The sequence below is a fragment of the Plecotus auritus genome, assembly GCF_963455305.1.
Source record: "Plecotus auritus genome assembly, chromosome: 6".
NCBI classification, from domain to species: domain Eukaryota; kingdom Metazoa; phylum Chordata; class Mammalia; order Chiroptera; family Vespertilionidae; genus Plecotus; species Plecotus auritus.
In genome coordinates this window covers 136354417-136367443 of record NC_137773.1, presented here as the reverse complement: position 1 = coordinate 136367443, position 13027 = coordinate 136354417, and the positions used below count along the sequence as shown (strand labels likewise).

At 41.5% G+C, this 13027-nt stretch overlaps 1 protein-coding gene across 1 annotated transcript in view; it reads right to left on the bottom strand.

Annotated features, from left to right (window-relative positions):
* Window positions 1-13027, bottom strand: part of PBRM1 (polybromo 1) — a 127705-nt gene that overhangs the window by 113612 nt on the left and 1066 nt on the right. Inside the window, exons 2-4 of the mRNA XM_080674492.1 lie at window positions 11041-11166; window positions 8718-8870; window positions 7193-7290 (exon numbers count right to left, since the gene is read on the bottom strand). Of these exons, the coding sequence (XP_080530618.1) occupies window positions 7193-7290; window positions 8718-8870; window positions 11041-11088 (299 nt within the window). The 5' untranslated portion in view covers window positions 11089-11166. The remainder of the gene's footprint in view (window positions 1-7192; window positions 7291-8717; window positions 8871-11040; window positions 11167-13027) is intronic.

Here is a 13027-nt window from a genome sequence, read left to right as displayed (position 1 = left end):
ATTCAGACGAGGCTATTTTGATCACTCGATTACTGTGGTGTCTGCCAGCTTCTCAACTGATCAAGTTACTCTTTTTCTGCTTGTACTTTATTGGTTAGATACCTCCAGACTACATAAAAGCCCAATCCTTTTCAATTTATTAATTTATTTATATCACTACTAGTAGCCCTGCGTACGAATACGTGTGCCAGTAGCTCGCTGCCGCCCTCTAGTAGCTCTTTGCCCACTGCCCTACCCTCCTATAGCTCCCCCTGCCTCCCCATAGCTTGCTGCCCTGCCCCCTCCTGTAACTCTCAGCCCCACCCTCCTGCTGATCCATGATCCAGTCGTTATGGGTCAAGGCATTAACGACCATTTGCATGTTACATCTTCATTATATAGGATGGATTCCTGTTTTACTCAGTGGTTAAAAACATTACTATAATGATTTTGATGCTCAAACTACTCCAGGTTTGGCTAGTTGGAGTCCTTTCAAGATATCTTCTATTTTCTATGTCTTTTTGACATGTCCCTATTACCCTTTGAGCACTTGCTTATTTTCTGGCATCCATAAGATCTTACAAGCTTATCTTGTACTTTCTTTGCCCTTGAAATCAGAAATTTTCCCAAAGAACTATAGTTTCTTTTAGTGGTAAATAGTATTGAAACACCAAGACTGAGGCGCTAGAACTATAAACTTAAGTATACTATATAATAACCCTATATAATAAAAGGCTAATATGCAAATAGACCGAACGGTGGAACAACCGAACATCCAGTCACTATGACATGCGCTGACCATCAAGGGGTGTGTGCGGAACATGGCGAGCATTGGCCGCGGCAGTATAGTGGAGCAGGGGCACAAGACCAAGGTGGGGTGCTGGTCGCTCTCATCAGGGCGAGCCTCTAGTGGTTAGTGAAAATCTTTTGCTCCCACGTGCCATAGTCCCGCCCGCCGCTCGCACCCGCTGCCAGTCCCGATCACTCGGTGCCATCAGCGGGTGTGAGCGGCAGCTGCCAGCCCTGATGGCTTCTCCACCTCCCGCTGTTCCTGAGGGGCAATCGGGGCAGCAGCCGCCACTTGTACCCACTGACAGCGCTGGCCCTACTCGCACCCACGGCTGGCACCGGCCCCAATCACTCTGCACCGTCAGCACGTGGGATCGGCAGCAGGACTGAGTGCTGCAGCAGGAAGGGCCAGGTGGGGGTGCAGAGAATGGGCTGAGACCCGCTCCTGTGCCTACTGCAGCCTCACAGGACACAGTTCCTTTCAAGGTGCATGAACTCATGCACTGGGCTCCCAGTCTATAATAATAAAAGCGTAATATGTAAATTGACCAAATGGCTGAACAGCGGAACAACCGTCCAGATGACCTTCCAGATGAAGCCGGGGATGCAAGGGCCAAGGCAGCCAGGGCTGCAAGGGCTGAGCCCCTTGCACAAATTTTGTGCATTGAGCCTCTAGTGAGGAAATAAGAGGAGTATTTAATTTGTTATTCAGAGAAAGTGTAAGAACATAAAGGTCTCTGTGAGTATCCAACAAAGTCCCACCCAGGCCTAATATCAATGTGTCAGTGGTGTCAATAGCAAGGGACTTTCTCAGAGTAAGCATTGGAGTTTTGTTAACTTAATACCTAAGATGGCTCTCTCCACCTGGGCCTGATGGGTCATAGTCCACTGCTCCCTGTTGAGGCTTGGTTTTTAAATACCATTTATTTCCACAGCCTCTGAGGCTTTGGAGATTATCTGTAGTCCACTGAGAACCCAATGAGGGAATGTACAGTAGTCCCTGTTTATTTGCAGTTTTACTTTCCATGGTTTCAGTTACCCATGGCAAACCATGGTCCAAAAATATTAAATGGAAAATTCCAGAAGTAAATTAATAAGTTTTAAGTTACACGCTTTTCTTGCATCCTGCTTCATCCTGCCAGGATGTGCATCACCTCTTTGTTCAGAGAATCCACACTGTATCTGCTACCTGCCCGTGAGCCACTTAGTACCCAATACAGTTATCAGATCAACTGTGGCTATTGCAGTGCGTGTTCAAGTCACCTTCATTCTATTTAAGAATGGCCTCAAAGCGCACGCAAGAGTAGTGATGCTGGCAATTTGGATATGCCAAAGAGAAGCTGACTGTAAAGTGCTTTCTTTAAGTGAAAGGATGAAAGTCCTCAACTTAATAAGGAAAAGGAAAAATTGTATGCAATTGTATGCAAAGATCTACAGCAAGAATGAATTTTCTATCCGCGACATTGTGAAGAAGGAAAAGAAATTCATACTAGTTTTGCTGTCACACCTCAAAATGCAAAAGTTACAGCCGCAGTTATTATAAGTGCTTAGTGAAGATGGAAAAGGCATTAAATTTGTGGGTAGAAGACATGAACAAAAAATACACTCCAATTGATGGCAATGTGTTGTGTCAGAAAGCATTGAGCCTATACAAAGACTTCAGCAAGGGATTCCCCTGAAACCAGTGACACCAAGCCATTTACTGCAAGTCAGAGTGGTTACACAGATTCAGGAATAGGCTTGGACTGAAAAATAGAAACATCACCAGTGAGGCTAGGTCTCCTGATGAATCAGCAGCTGCCACATGACAAAAACTCTCAAAAAATTAGGTAGAAATGGAAACCACCTCAACATAATAAAGACCATATTTGAGAAACCTATAGGTAGCATCATACTCAAAATGGTGAGAGAATGAAAACTTTCCCTCTAAGATCAAGACTAGGATACTTGCTCTTGCCACTTCTTTTCAATATAATACTGGAAGTCCTAGTCAAACAATTAGGCAACAAAAAGAAATGAAAAGCATCCACCAAATTGGAAAGGAAGAAGTAAAATTATCTGTGTTCATAGATGATAAGATCTTACATGCAGATAATTCTAAAGATTACAAACACAAAACATTACTAATAAGCAAATTTAGCAAAGTTGCCTTGTACAAAATCAACATACAAAAAAATCATTTGCGTTTATATACACTAACAATAAACACTACAAGAAGAAAATTAAGAAAACAATTCCATTTATAATAGCATCAAGAAGAATGAAATATGAGTAAGCCTAACCAAGTAGGCAACTTCTAAAAACTGCACATTTCTGTAAGAAATTAAAGAAGACACCAATAAGTAGAAAGATTATCTCATGTTCGTGGATTGGAAAACTTAACATTAAGACATCAATACAATCCAAAGCAATCTATAGATTCAACACAATCCCTATCAAAATCCCAGCAGCATTTTTTGCAGATACAGAAAAACCAATCCTGAAATTCATATGGAATTTCAAAGAACCCCAAGTAGCCAAAACTACCTTGAAAAAGAACAAACTTGGAAGACTGTCAAGTTGACCCATAAATTAACCATCACAGAGGACTCACATTTTTTTATTTCCAAACTTACTATAAAATGACAAGTGTGGCGAAAATATGGAGAAATTGGGGGGTTTTGTGGGGAGGGAGTAAAACAATGCAGCAATTATGGAAAACAGTATGGTGATTCCTCAAAAAATTAAAAACAGAACTACTATAGATCTAGCAATCCTAATTCCAGATGTACAGCATACTAGAGGCCCGGTACACAAAATTGATGCATGGGGGAGGGTGTCCCTCAGCCCAGCCTGCACCCTCTCCAATCTGGGACCCAGTGGGATCGGGCTTAAACGGGCAGTTGGACATCCCTCTCACAATCCAGAACTGCTAGCACCCAACTACTCATCTGCCTGCCTGATTGACCCTAACCGCTTCTGCCTGCCAGCCTGATCACCCCCTAACCCAGCCGTGGGCAAACCTCGGCCCGCGGGCCGGATCCGGCTGTTCTATCCGGTTCTCTTGCTCTCCCCTCCGCTCCTTTACTTTGAATTTATATTAGTTCACACAAACACTCCATCCATGCTTTTGTTCCAGCCCTCCGGTCCAGTTTAAGAACCCATTGTGGCCCTCGAGTCAAAAAGTTTGCCCACCCCTGCCCTAACCACTCCCCTGCCAGCCTTATCGATGACTAACTGCTCCCCGGCCGGCCCGATTGCCCCTAACTGCCTTCCCCTGCCAGCCTGGTCACCCCTAACTGTCCTCCCCTGCAGGCCTGGTCACCCCTAACTGCCCTCCTCTGCCGGCCCGGTCACCCCTAACTGCCCTCCCCTGCCGGCCATCTTGTGTCCACATGGGGATGGCCATTTTGTGTTGGAGTGATGGTCAATTTGCATATTAACTCTTTATTATATAGGATAGGATTCAAAATAACTGAAAACAACATCTCAAAGAGGTATTTGCACACCCATATTCACTGCGTATTCACAATAGCCAAGAGGTGGAAACAACTCAAGTGCTTATAAATGGGTGAATGGATAAAGAAAATGTGGTAGTATAACATTATTAGCCTTAAAAAGAAAGGCAATCCTGTCACATGCTACAACATGGATGAATCTTGAGGACATTATGCTAAGTGAAATAAGCCAGTCACAAAAACAAATACTATATGATTCCACTTCTATAAGGAATATAAAGTAGTTAAAGCCATAGAAACAGAAAGTGCAATGGTAGTTGCAAGGGGCTGGGGGAAAGGGAGAAATGGGCAGCCATTTAATGGGTATAGAGTTTCAACTTTGCAATACGTAAAAGTTCTGGAGATGTTGCATGTACAATGATGTGAATATACTTAATACTGAAATGTATTCTTAAAATGGGTAAGATAGTACATTTTATGTTATGTATTTTTTACTACAAGTTAAGAAAAATTTTAAATATACTTCACTACATCTTGACAAGTAAAACAAATCCAACCTCAGTACTCAGTATCATTTAAACCATTACTTTTTTTCCTTCACTTTTTTTTATTTTTTAATTTAATAAATCTTTACTGTTCAGATTACAATTGTTCCTCTTTTTTCCCCCATAGCTCCCCTCCACCCGGTTCCTACCCCACCCTCTGCCCTTACCGCCCCTCAACTGTCCTCATCCATAGGTGTACGATTTTTGTCCAGTCTCTTCCCGCACCCCCCACCCCCTTCCCCCCGAGAATTGTCAGTCCACTCCCTTTCTATGCCCCTGATTCTATTATATTCACCAGTTTATTCTGTTCATCAGATTTTTTATTCACTTGATTTTTAGATTCACTTGTTGACAGGTATGTATTTGTTGTTCATAATTTTTTTTTTTTTTTTTTTTAAAATATATATTTTATTGCTTTTTTACAGAGAGGAAGAGAGAGGGATAGAGAGTTAGAAACATCGATGAGAGAGAAACATCGATCAGCTGCCTCCTGCACACCTCCCACTGGGGATGTGCCCACAACCCAGGTACATGCCCTTCACCGGAATCGAACCCAGGACCCTTCAGTCCGCAGGCCGACGCTCTATCCACTGAGCCAAACCGGTTTCGGCTGTTGTTCATAATTTTTATCTTTACCTTTTTCTTCTTCTTCCTCTTCTTAAAGAATACCTTTCAGCATTTCATATAATACTGGTTTGGCGGTGATGAACTCCTTTAGCTTTTTCTTATCTGTGAAGCTCTTTATCTGCCCTTCAATTCTGAATGATAGCTTTGCTGGGTAGAGTAATCTTGGTTGTAGGTTCTTGCTATTCATCACTTTGAGTATTTCTTGCCACTCCCGTCTGGCCTGTATAGTTTCTGTTGAGAAATTAACTGACAGTCGTATGGGTGCTCCCTTGTAGGTAATTAACTGTTTTTCTCTTGCTGCTTTCAATATTCTTTATCTTTTGCTCTTGGCATTTTAATTATGTTTCTTGGTGTGGTCCTCTTTGGATTCCTTTCATTTGGGGTTCTGTGCGCTTCCTGGACTTGTAAGTCTATTTCTTTCACCAGGTGGGGGAAGTTTTCAGTCATTATTTTTTCAAATATGTTTACAGTATCTTGCTCTCTCTCTTCTTCTGGCACCCCCATAATTCAGATGTTGGTACGCTTGAAGTTGTCCCAGAGGCTCCTTACACTATCTTCATATTTTTGGATTCATTTTTCTTTTTGCTTTTCCGGTTGTGTTTTTTGCTTCTTTGTATTTCAACTCTTTGACTTGATCCTTGTGATCCTCTAGTCTGTTGTTAGATCTCTGTATAGTATTTTTTATTTCAGTCAGTGTATGCTTAATTTCTAGTTGGTCCTTTTTCATTTCCTCGAGGGTCTCGCTAAATTTATCAGCCTTTTCTAGGAAATTCTTGAAAAACCTTATAACCATGGTTTTGAAGTCTATATCCAGTCATTTGCTTTCCTCCATTTCTTTCATTTGTGATCTGTTTCTTTGTCTCCACATTTTGGCTGCTTCCCTGAGTTGATAAGAGTGGCTTTGTGTGCTAGGTGTCCTGTAGGGCCCAGTGGCTCAGACTCCCCAGTTACCTGAGGTGGACACTCTTGGTGCACTCCTTTGTGGGCTGTGTGCACAGTCTTGTTGTAGTTAAGCCTTGATTGTTGTTGGTATCACTGGGAGGAATTGACCTCCAGGCCCAATGGCTGTGAGTATCAGCTGTGTCTACGCTGGGAGAACTTCTATGCTGGAGACACTCGTATGAGACAAGCCTTGCAAAAGCCTCTGTGCTCATCTTGGATGGGGCGGAGTCTCAGGGCAGAGCAGACAGCATTGGTGTCCCGTCAGCCCTGCCCTAATAGGCCCCTGTGTCTCAGTGTCCTGTGGTAATTGCTGCAAGCACCTCTGAGAGAAAGCCGCCCTCGAGTTCCGCCCGCTGCCAGACAGTCCAGTTTCTCCTCCGCATGCGCGCCTCGGTACCTCTGCCTTTCACAGTTCCTCTGAGTCTCAGTGTGCTTTTCTCTTTCCTGACAGTCCAGTTTCACCTCGTATGAGTCTGTGTCCCCAGAGTCTCGCCCAGAACTGGAGTTCAGCGCAGTCAGGAGCTTTTGTCTCCCTCCCGCTTGAAAAAGCCAGCCGCGTACTCAGTTGCCTGTCCTCTCCGCACGTGCGTTTCAGTACCTCTGCCTCCTGCAGCTCCTTTGAGTCTCAGTGTAGTTTTCTCTTTCCTTATAGTTGTAGAATTTCCACTCAGCCAGCCTTCCTGTTTTGGATGATGTCTGTTTTGTCTTGTAGTAGTAGTTTTGAAATTGTTGTGCAAGGCAGCAGTTTAGGTGTTTACCTATGCCGCCATCTTGGTTTCTCCCCTAAACCATTACTTTCAAAAGAAAATCAATTATCAAATACTTTAAACACTGACCCAAGACTAAATTCCTCCCACTCACCTTCCAACTCACCTTCGCTTCGGTGCCCTAATGAAGAGCTCACAGAGAAGCCTGCCCTGTTCATCCTTATAGTCCCGGATGGTATTGTAGAGTTCATGGCACACAGCAATCTACACACAGGAAAAGAGAAAAAGAAGAAGAAAAGTGAACAGAAAAAGCCATTGTAATTATCTGGATTATCTTTAATAAAAACATACCCATAAAAGGCAAATACAGAAGAAAAACGACGAATCCCCAAATTACCAAGTTTGAAATATGCTGACAGTATCTCTCTTTATTGTAATTTAACTGATTAATGTTTTGGTATCTTTCATCAGATTTATGCTACTGGTTATTTTTCTTTTCTTTTTAACTAAATCAGTTCATATCCCTCTCTTCCTTAATATTATCCAATACGGAGGCTTCTTACTACTCGGGAGAATAAAATCTAAATTCCTAACACTGCCCACAGAGTATATAGGATAACTACATACCTAGCTAGGCAGACTTTGTCAATCTCCTCCCTCTTAACGATCTCTGTATAATCATAACACACCTATCTCACTTCCAACTCAGCCCTTCTGCCTGCAACTTTCTTCCCTAGTGCTCTGCAGGACTAGTGCCTTCTTATCAGAGTCCCCTTGAAGGTTTGAGCCAAAATAGCCCAAATCACCCAAACTTTTCTTTTTAACACTTATCAGCTGATGGTATTTTATTAATTTGCTCACCTGTTTACATTCTTCTTTCCCATATTTGAATCTAAGCACCATGTGAAAAAGTGGCTTGTCTTACACATAGCTGTATCTCAATCACCAGAACTGTGCTTGGCATATACAAGCACACAGTTATTTGAGTGACTATGCAATGGCGCATACTGTTATTCTTTATTATTTCTTAACTAGAGGCCCGATGCACGAAATTCGTGCAAGAGTAGGCCTTCCTTCCCCTTGCAGGCCTTCTTTCCTCCCCTGCAGCCTGGTCGCCCCCAACTGCCCTCTGGCTGCCAGCAGGCACCCTGAAGCCGGGCTTCCCTCGCAGCCCCAGCTTCTTTGGGAAGGACGTCCGGTCTAATTAGCATATTACGCTTTTATTATTATAGATATTGAAGTATTCTATTACTGTAAGACTTCTGGCTAAATAAAAATAGACTTTTCATAAAGGAAAGGTTAAGGATATCAAGCTAGAGCCTTGGCCGGTTTGGCTCTGTGGTTAGAGTGTCCGCCCACCAACCAAAGGATCAAGGCTTCGATTCCAAGTCAAGGGCACATACCTGGGTTGCAGGTTCAATCCTGCCCAGGTTGGGGTGTGTGCAAGAAGCAACCAATGGATGTGTCTCTCTCACCTCAATGTTTCTCTCTCTCCCCCTCTCACTCCCTCCCTCTCTCTGTTTTACTCTCTCTAAAAAAAATCAATACTCAGGTGAGGATTAACAACAACAAAAAAGAATATCAAGCCAGAGAAAAAAGAAATGGAGAGGTCTTGCATCTCAATGCTTATCATTAAAAGATAGGGAATTATAGGAAAAGAAGGCAGAAACAGTGTGATCCAAGTTACTCACAGGATCTACAGTTGGAAGATTGGAAAGTCTCCTCCTTTTCCTGCTTGGGCCTGGTGTAGATACAGAATGGTGCCCGTCATCAAAATCCCCGCTGACACTACTGGAAGGGGAGGTCGCTCTTCTTCTTTTGGAACCCATGGAATCCAACTTCTTCTATAAGAAATAATTAGCTATGTTCTTATGTTTAAATTTAGACTCTGCCACCAAGCCCTCAGCTGGCCCCTGATATCAAGCTTCTGGTTCACTCAGGAAGATACTTTAACTGTGGCAAAAAGTTTGTCTAACCAGAAGGTTTTCTATGGAAGTCCTGTACCTTGTTGCTTTAGTCCCTTCATGTACTAGAATGCTACACTTTCAATTTGGATGGGACAAATTCAGCAAAAGTGTACTCATTTGTATATCACCAATTTTGAATGACTAAAACCAATTCTGGCCCCAAAATTACTCTGGACTGGAATTTGAAAACCCACGTGCAGTGGTACAACAGTGTACTGCAGATACTGATCTCTCAGCCCCTGGGGCAGCCAGGGAGGCCTTGGGGACAGAGGTCCCAAGGCAGTCCTCTGCAGTCAGCAGCCTTCTCTTTCTTCCGCACTGTGTCCTACAACTGTGATCATTTCCCAGGTGGGCTATGAGATGAAAAAGAATAGGAAGTTGTGCCTGAGGCAAATAAGAAGCGCAAAAAATTAGGGGGACAGAGGACAATTAACCTTCTAGCATTTTAGATACACCCTAAAATTAACACAGAGAATTACTTTTCTCCATTATTGAAGGACTCACAAGACATACTCCTAGAAAACATGTAATGTGACTTGCCATACCTATGCCAAATTAGCAAAGCCATGCTTTGAAACTTTTCTGTCAATCCAGACTAACCTCCTTTTCAGTTATATGAGGTACTCTATCCCCGCAAAGTTTGAAATCAAAGTTTTAAGTTTCAGTAGAACAGTGGTTCTCAACCTTTTTAATGCCGCGACCCTTTAATACAGTTCCTCATGTTGTGGTGACCCCCGACCATAAAATTATTTTCGTTGCTACTTCATAACTGTAATTTTGCTACTGTTAATGAATCGTAATGTAAATATCTGTGTTTTCCGATGGTCTTAGGCTCTACAGCTGCTGTAGATAATTGACAATCATCCCATGTGAGTAAAGTAAAATAATTTTATGGTCGGGGATCACCACAACATGAGGAACTGTATTAAAGGGTCGCGGCATTAAAAAGGTTGAGAACCACTGCAGTAGATGATCTGGAAGAACACCTCAGAGGTGAGTGTTTTAGGTCCTGTTTGGCCTTTCAGAAAGGCATAAATGTGTCCTCAGTTTCAGGCAGGCTGCTAAGTAACTAATCTTAATACAACTTTATAAATATATACATTTGACTACCTAACACAAGAAATGTAATCACTGAAATGATCTGCTACAGCTAGAGAGAAAGGGTGTATATGGGAAGGTCTTACAATGCTTATACAATTTAACAACAGTATCAAATAGTATGTTGTGATTTCAAAGGTCTTTCTCTAAAACTAAGAAAAAAAACAAAAAACACCTAATCCGTTTCACTCATCAACATTCCATTTCAGGAAACTAAGATACAACAGCTGGAAGAATGGGTTGCTAGTTGTATGGAGAGAAAAATGGGGGCTCTCCCAGGAATGAAAGCAGGAACAAAACAAACCAATAAATAAAGGATCCTGGTAAGCAACTAAGAAACAAGTTTCCTTTCTATTCCTCCAACAGTCCACGTGGTATTTGAAAACAGAGCCCACCATCAAGGTGTTTCTTCCTCAAGGCTTTGGTTACACAGTGCATTAGTTTGCAATTGGCTACAACTGGCTAAAAGCTCAAAGGGCTCCAGGGGTGGGCAAACTTTTTGACCCGAGGGCCACAATGGGTTCTTAAACTGGACCGGAGGGCCGGGACAAAAGCATGGATGGAGTGTTTGTGTGAACTAATACAAATTCAAAGTAAAGGAGCGGAGGGGAGAGCAAGAGAACCCTCTGCTCTTTCGGCTCCGCAGGCCGGATAGAACAGCCGAATGGGCCGGATCCGTAGTTTGCTCACGGCTGGCTTAGGCCAAAGATAGCCAAGTTTTGTTAATTTTTGTTTGTTTTATAAAAGGCTGATAAACTGTCCTCAATCATTAAGATGAAGAAAGGAAGAACCAACCCTTTGCAAACAAATCTATGACAATGACACAAGTGAATTTGATAAACATGAGGAGGGGCTCTTTATGAAAAGGATAACAAATTTTAAGGAAGGTGGAAGGGAAAAGGCAAGGAAGGACAGAAAAGGGAAAGGATGTAGATGATCAGTAATTTACCAGCTTTACCAGAGCACAACCAGCGCCTCGAAAAGCCAGTCTCCTCATTATGTCTGAAGGCCAAGTGAAGCCAGTGGGAGAAGGCAGGGCTTTAAAAGTGCTGATTCAGTGTGAATATATTCAAAACTGAAAGAGAACAAGAACAGAGAAAGGGGAAATAAAAAGAGTCAGAAGAAGTAAAAATGGGTACGAATAGATAGAAAACATTCAAGTAGAACTGCTAAGGAAAGATAAGAGAACTGGAGAAAATAGGCATGTCAGTTTTCTTGTGCCAACAAAACTAACTGCTACGAAGGCTCAGGCATTAAAAGTACCTGACATTTCTTCCATTTTAAAACCAAAAGCTTTTCATGTGCTTAAAGATGTCTCACAGGTTCCCTTTTACTCACATGGGATGATTGTCAATTCCAGGAATGAAGCATACCTACCCAAATGCCGCCTAGTCAATGAGAGCAGAGTTCAATCAGAGAGCTAGAATGGAGAGTGAACATATGTGGAAGGCTCACATGTGACACCAAGGGTTGGCAAGCCAGAATCAAGAATGGCTCATGTGAGCAACGAGTATGGAAAACTCCTCTTCCCCTCAACATTTCATTCCAAAGTCCTATCAGCATTGGGAAAACACCACATACAAGTTCAAAAAGTTTAAGAAAAAAAAAAAGCCTTCAATCATTTTGGCAGGAGGTCAAAATTACTCTTACAAATAATCTACTGACAATTAAATGACAAAAAAATATAAATCACTGGGGTCTGTTTGCATATAGTTTAGACTATTCAATATCTAAAATTCCTTGAATCATTAATTTACTTTGATAAGACAAGAAAAAGATGCAACGTAACAATAATTTTTGAATATTTTCTTATCCAAAGGACACATTTTAAAATGCACTTTGGAAGTTTGGCAAGGAAAGTAATGTGGCCAGGTGGGTGGGAGGAGCAATAAGATCTGAGCTCAGCAGACAAGAGACCCAGTTTTTCCACTTCTAAATATCTGTTTGTTGCTTGAGTCACAACCTCTCGGATCTGTTTCTTCATTTCTAAAATGAGAACAGTAAAGTGTACAGATCTCCCTTGGATTGCTATGACAGTGAAATGTTCGTGAAATCACTTTGAAATTTCAAAGCACAACAAAAATGTTAAGTTTCAACTCTAGAACTTCATGCTCCCTGGGCACAGAAACAGAATTTTATAGCCTTGGCTTATAGAATAATATTTGGTATAATTTGGGTGATCAATTTATGTTTTTAGTGAACGTATTAAAAGAGCACTTAAGTGAAACATTTTTTCAAAGTTTGTGTAATTTAAAAAGCTTGTGAGCATTACTTCAGCAATTATTTTTCCATGAAGAGGAAAGTAGATTCCAAAGCTGAATTACAAGTTCTAAACTGGCATTAATTATGTTGACATGTCCAAAGGCCTGAAAACCAAAGATTAATTATAGTAAAGAATAATTTTGTAACTGGGAAAATATTTACTCAGTATCCAACTGGTATATTTTGAAGGTCAGTAAGTTTTTAGTACTCTTCTCTTGTAATACAAGCTACAACAAAAATTGTGGAAAACATGATTCAAAGGGGAAAAAAAATCACTTATAATCCTATTTCCCAGAGAAAAACCACCCTTAACATTGGCTTTCACCGCTTTCAGTATTTATTCTATGCCTTTTTTTTTTCTTAAACAAAAGTTTTAGCAAACCACATGCATTATTTGGCAGCCGGTGTAGTAATTTAGGGAAGATTCTTCTAAGTCAACGTTCTTCTACATGATGTTTGATGGCTTGATAATTGTCTAACATCTAGACACCCCATTATTTTCTAATGTTGGGGATTTGGATAGAATATTAATATTTGAGGTATTCTGGACACTCCCAAAGCCAAAGAATGTGGTCCAAGACCCTTCAATTTAACCGCACGCATTTGTTACTATTTTAATCTGAAACACTTCTTCAAAAAATACTTCCCAATCTTCATTCGAATCTTCAAATATG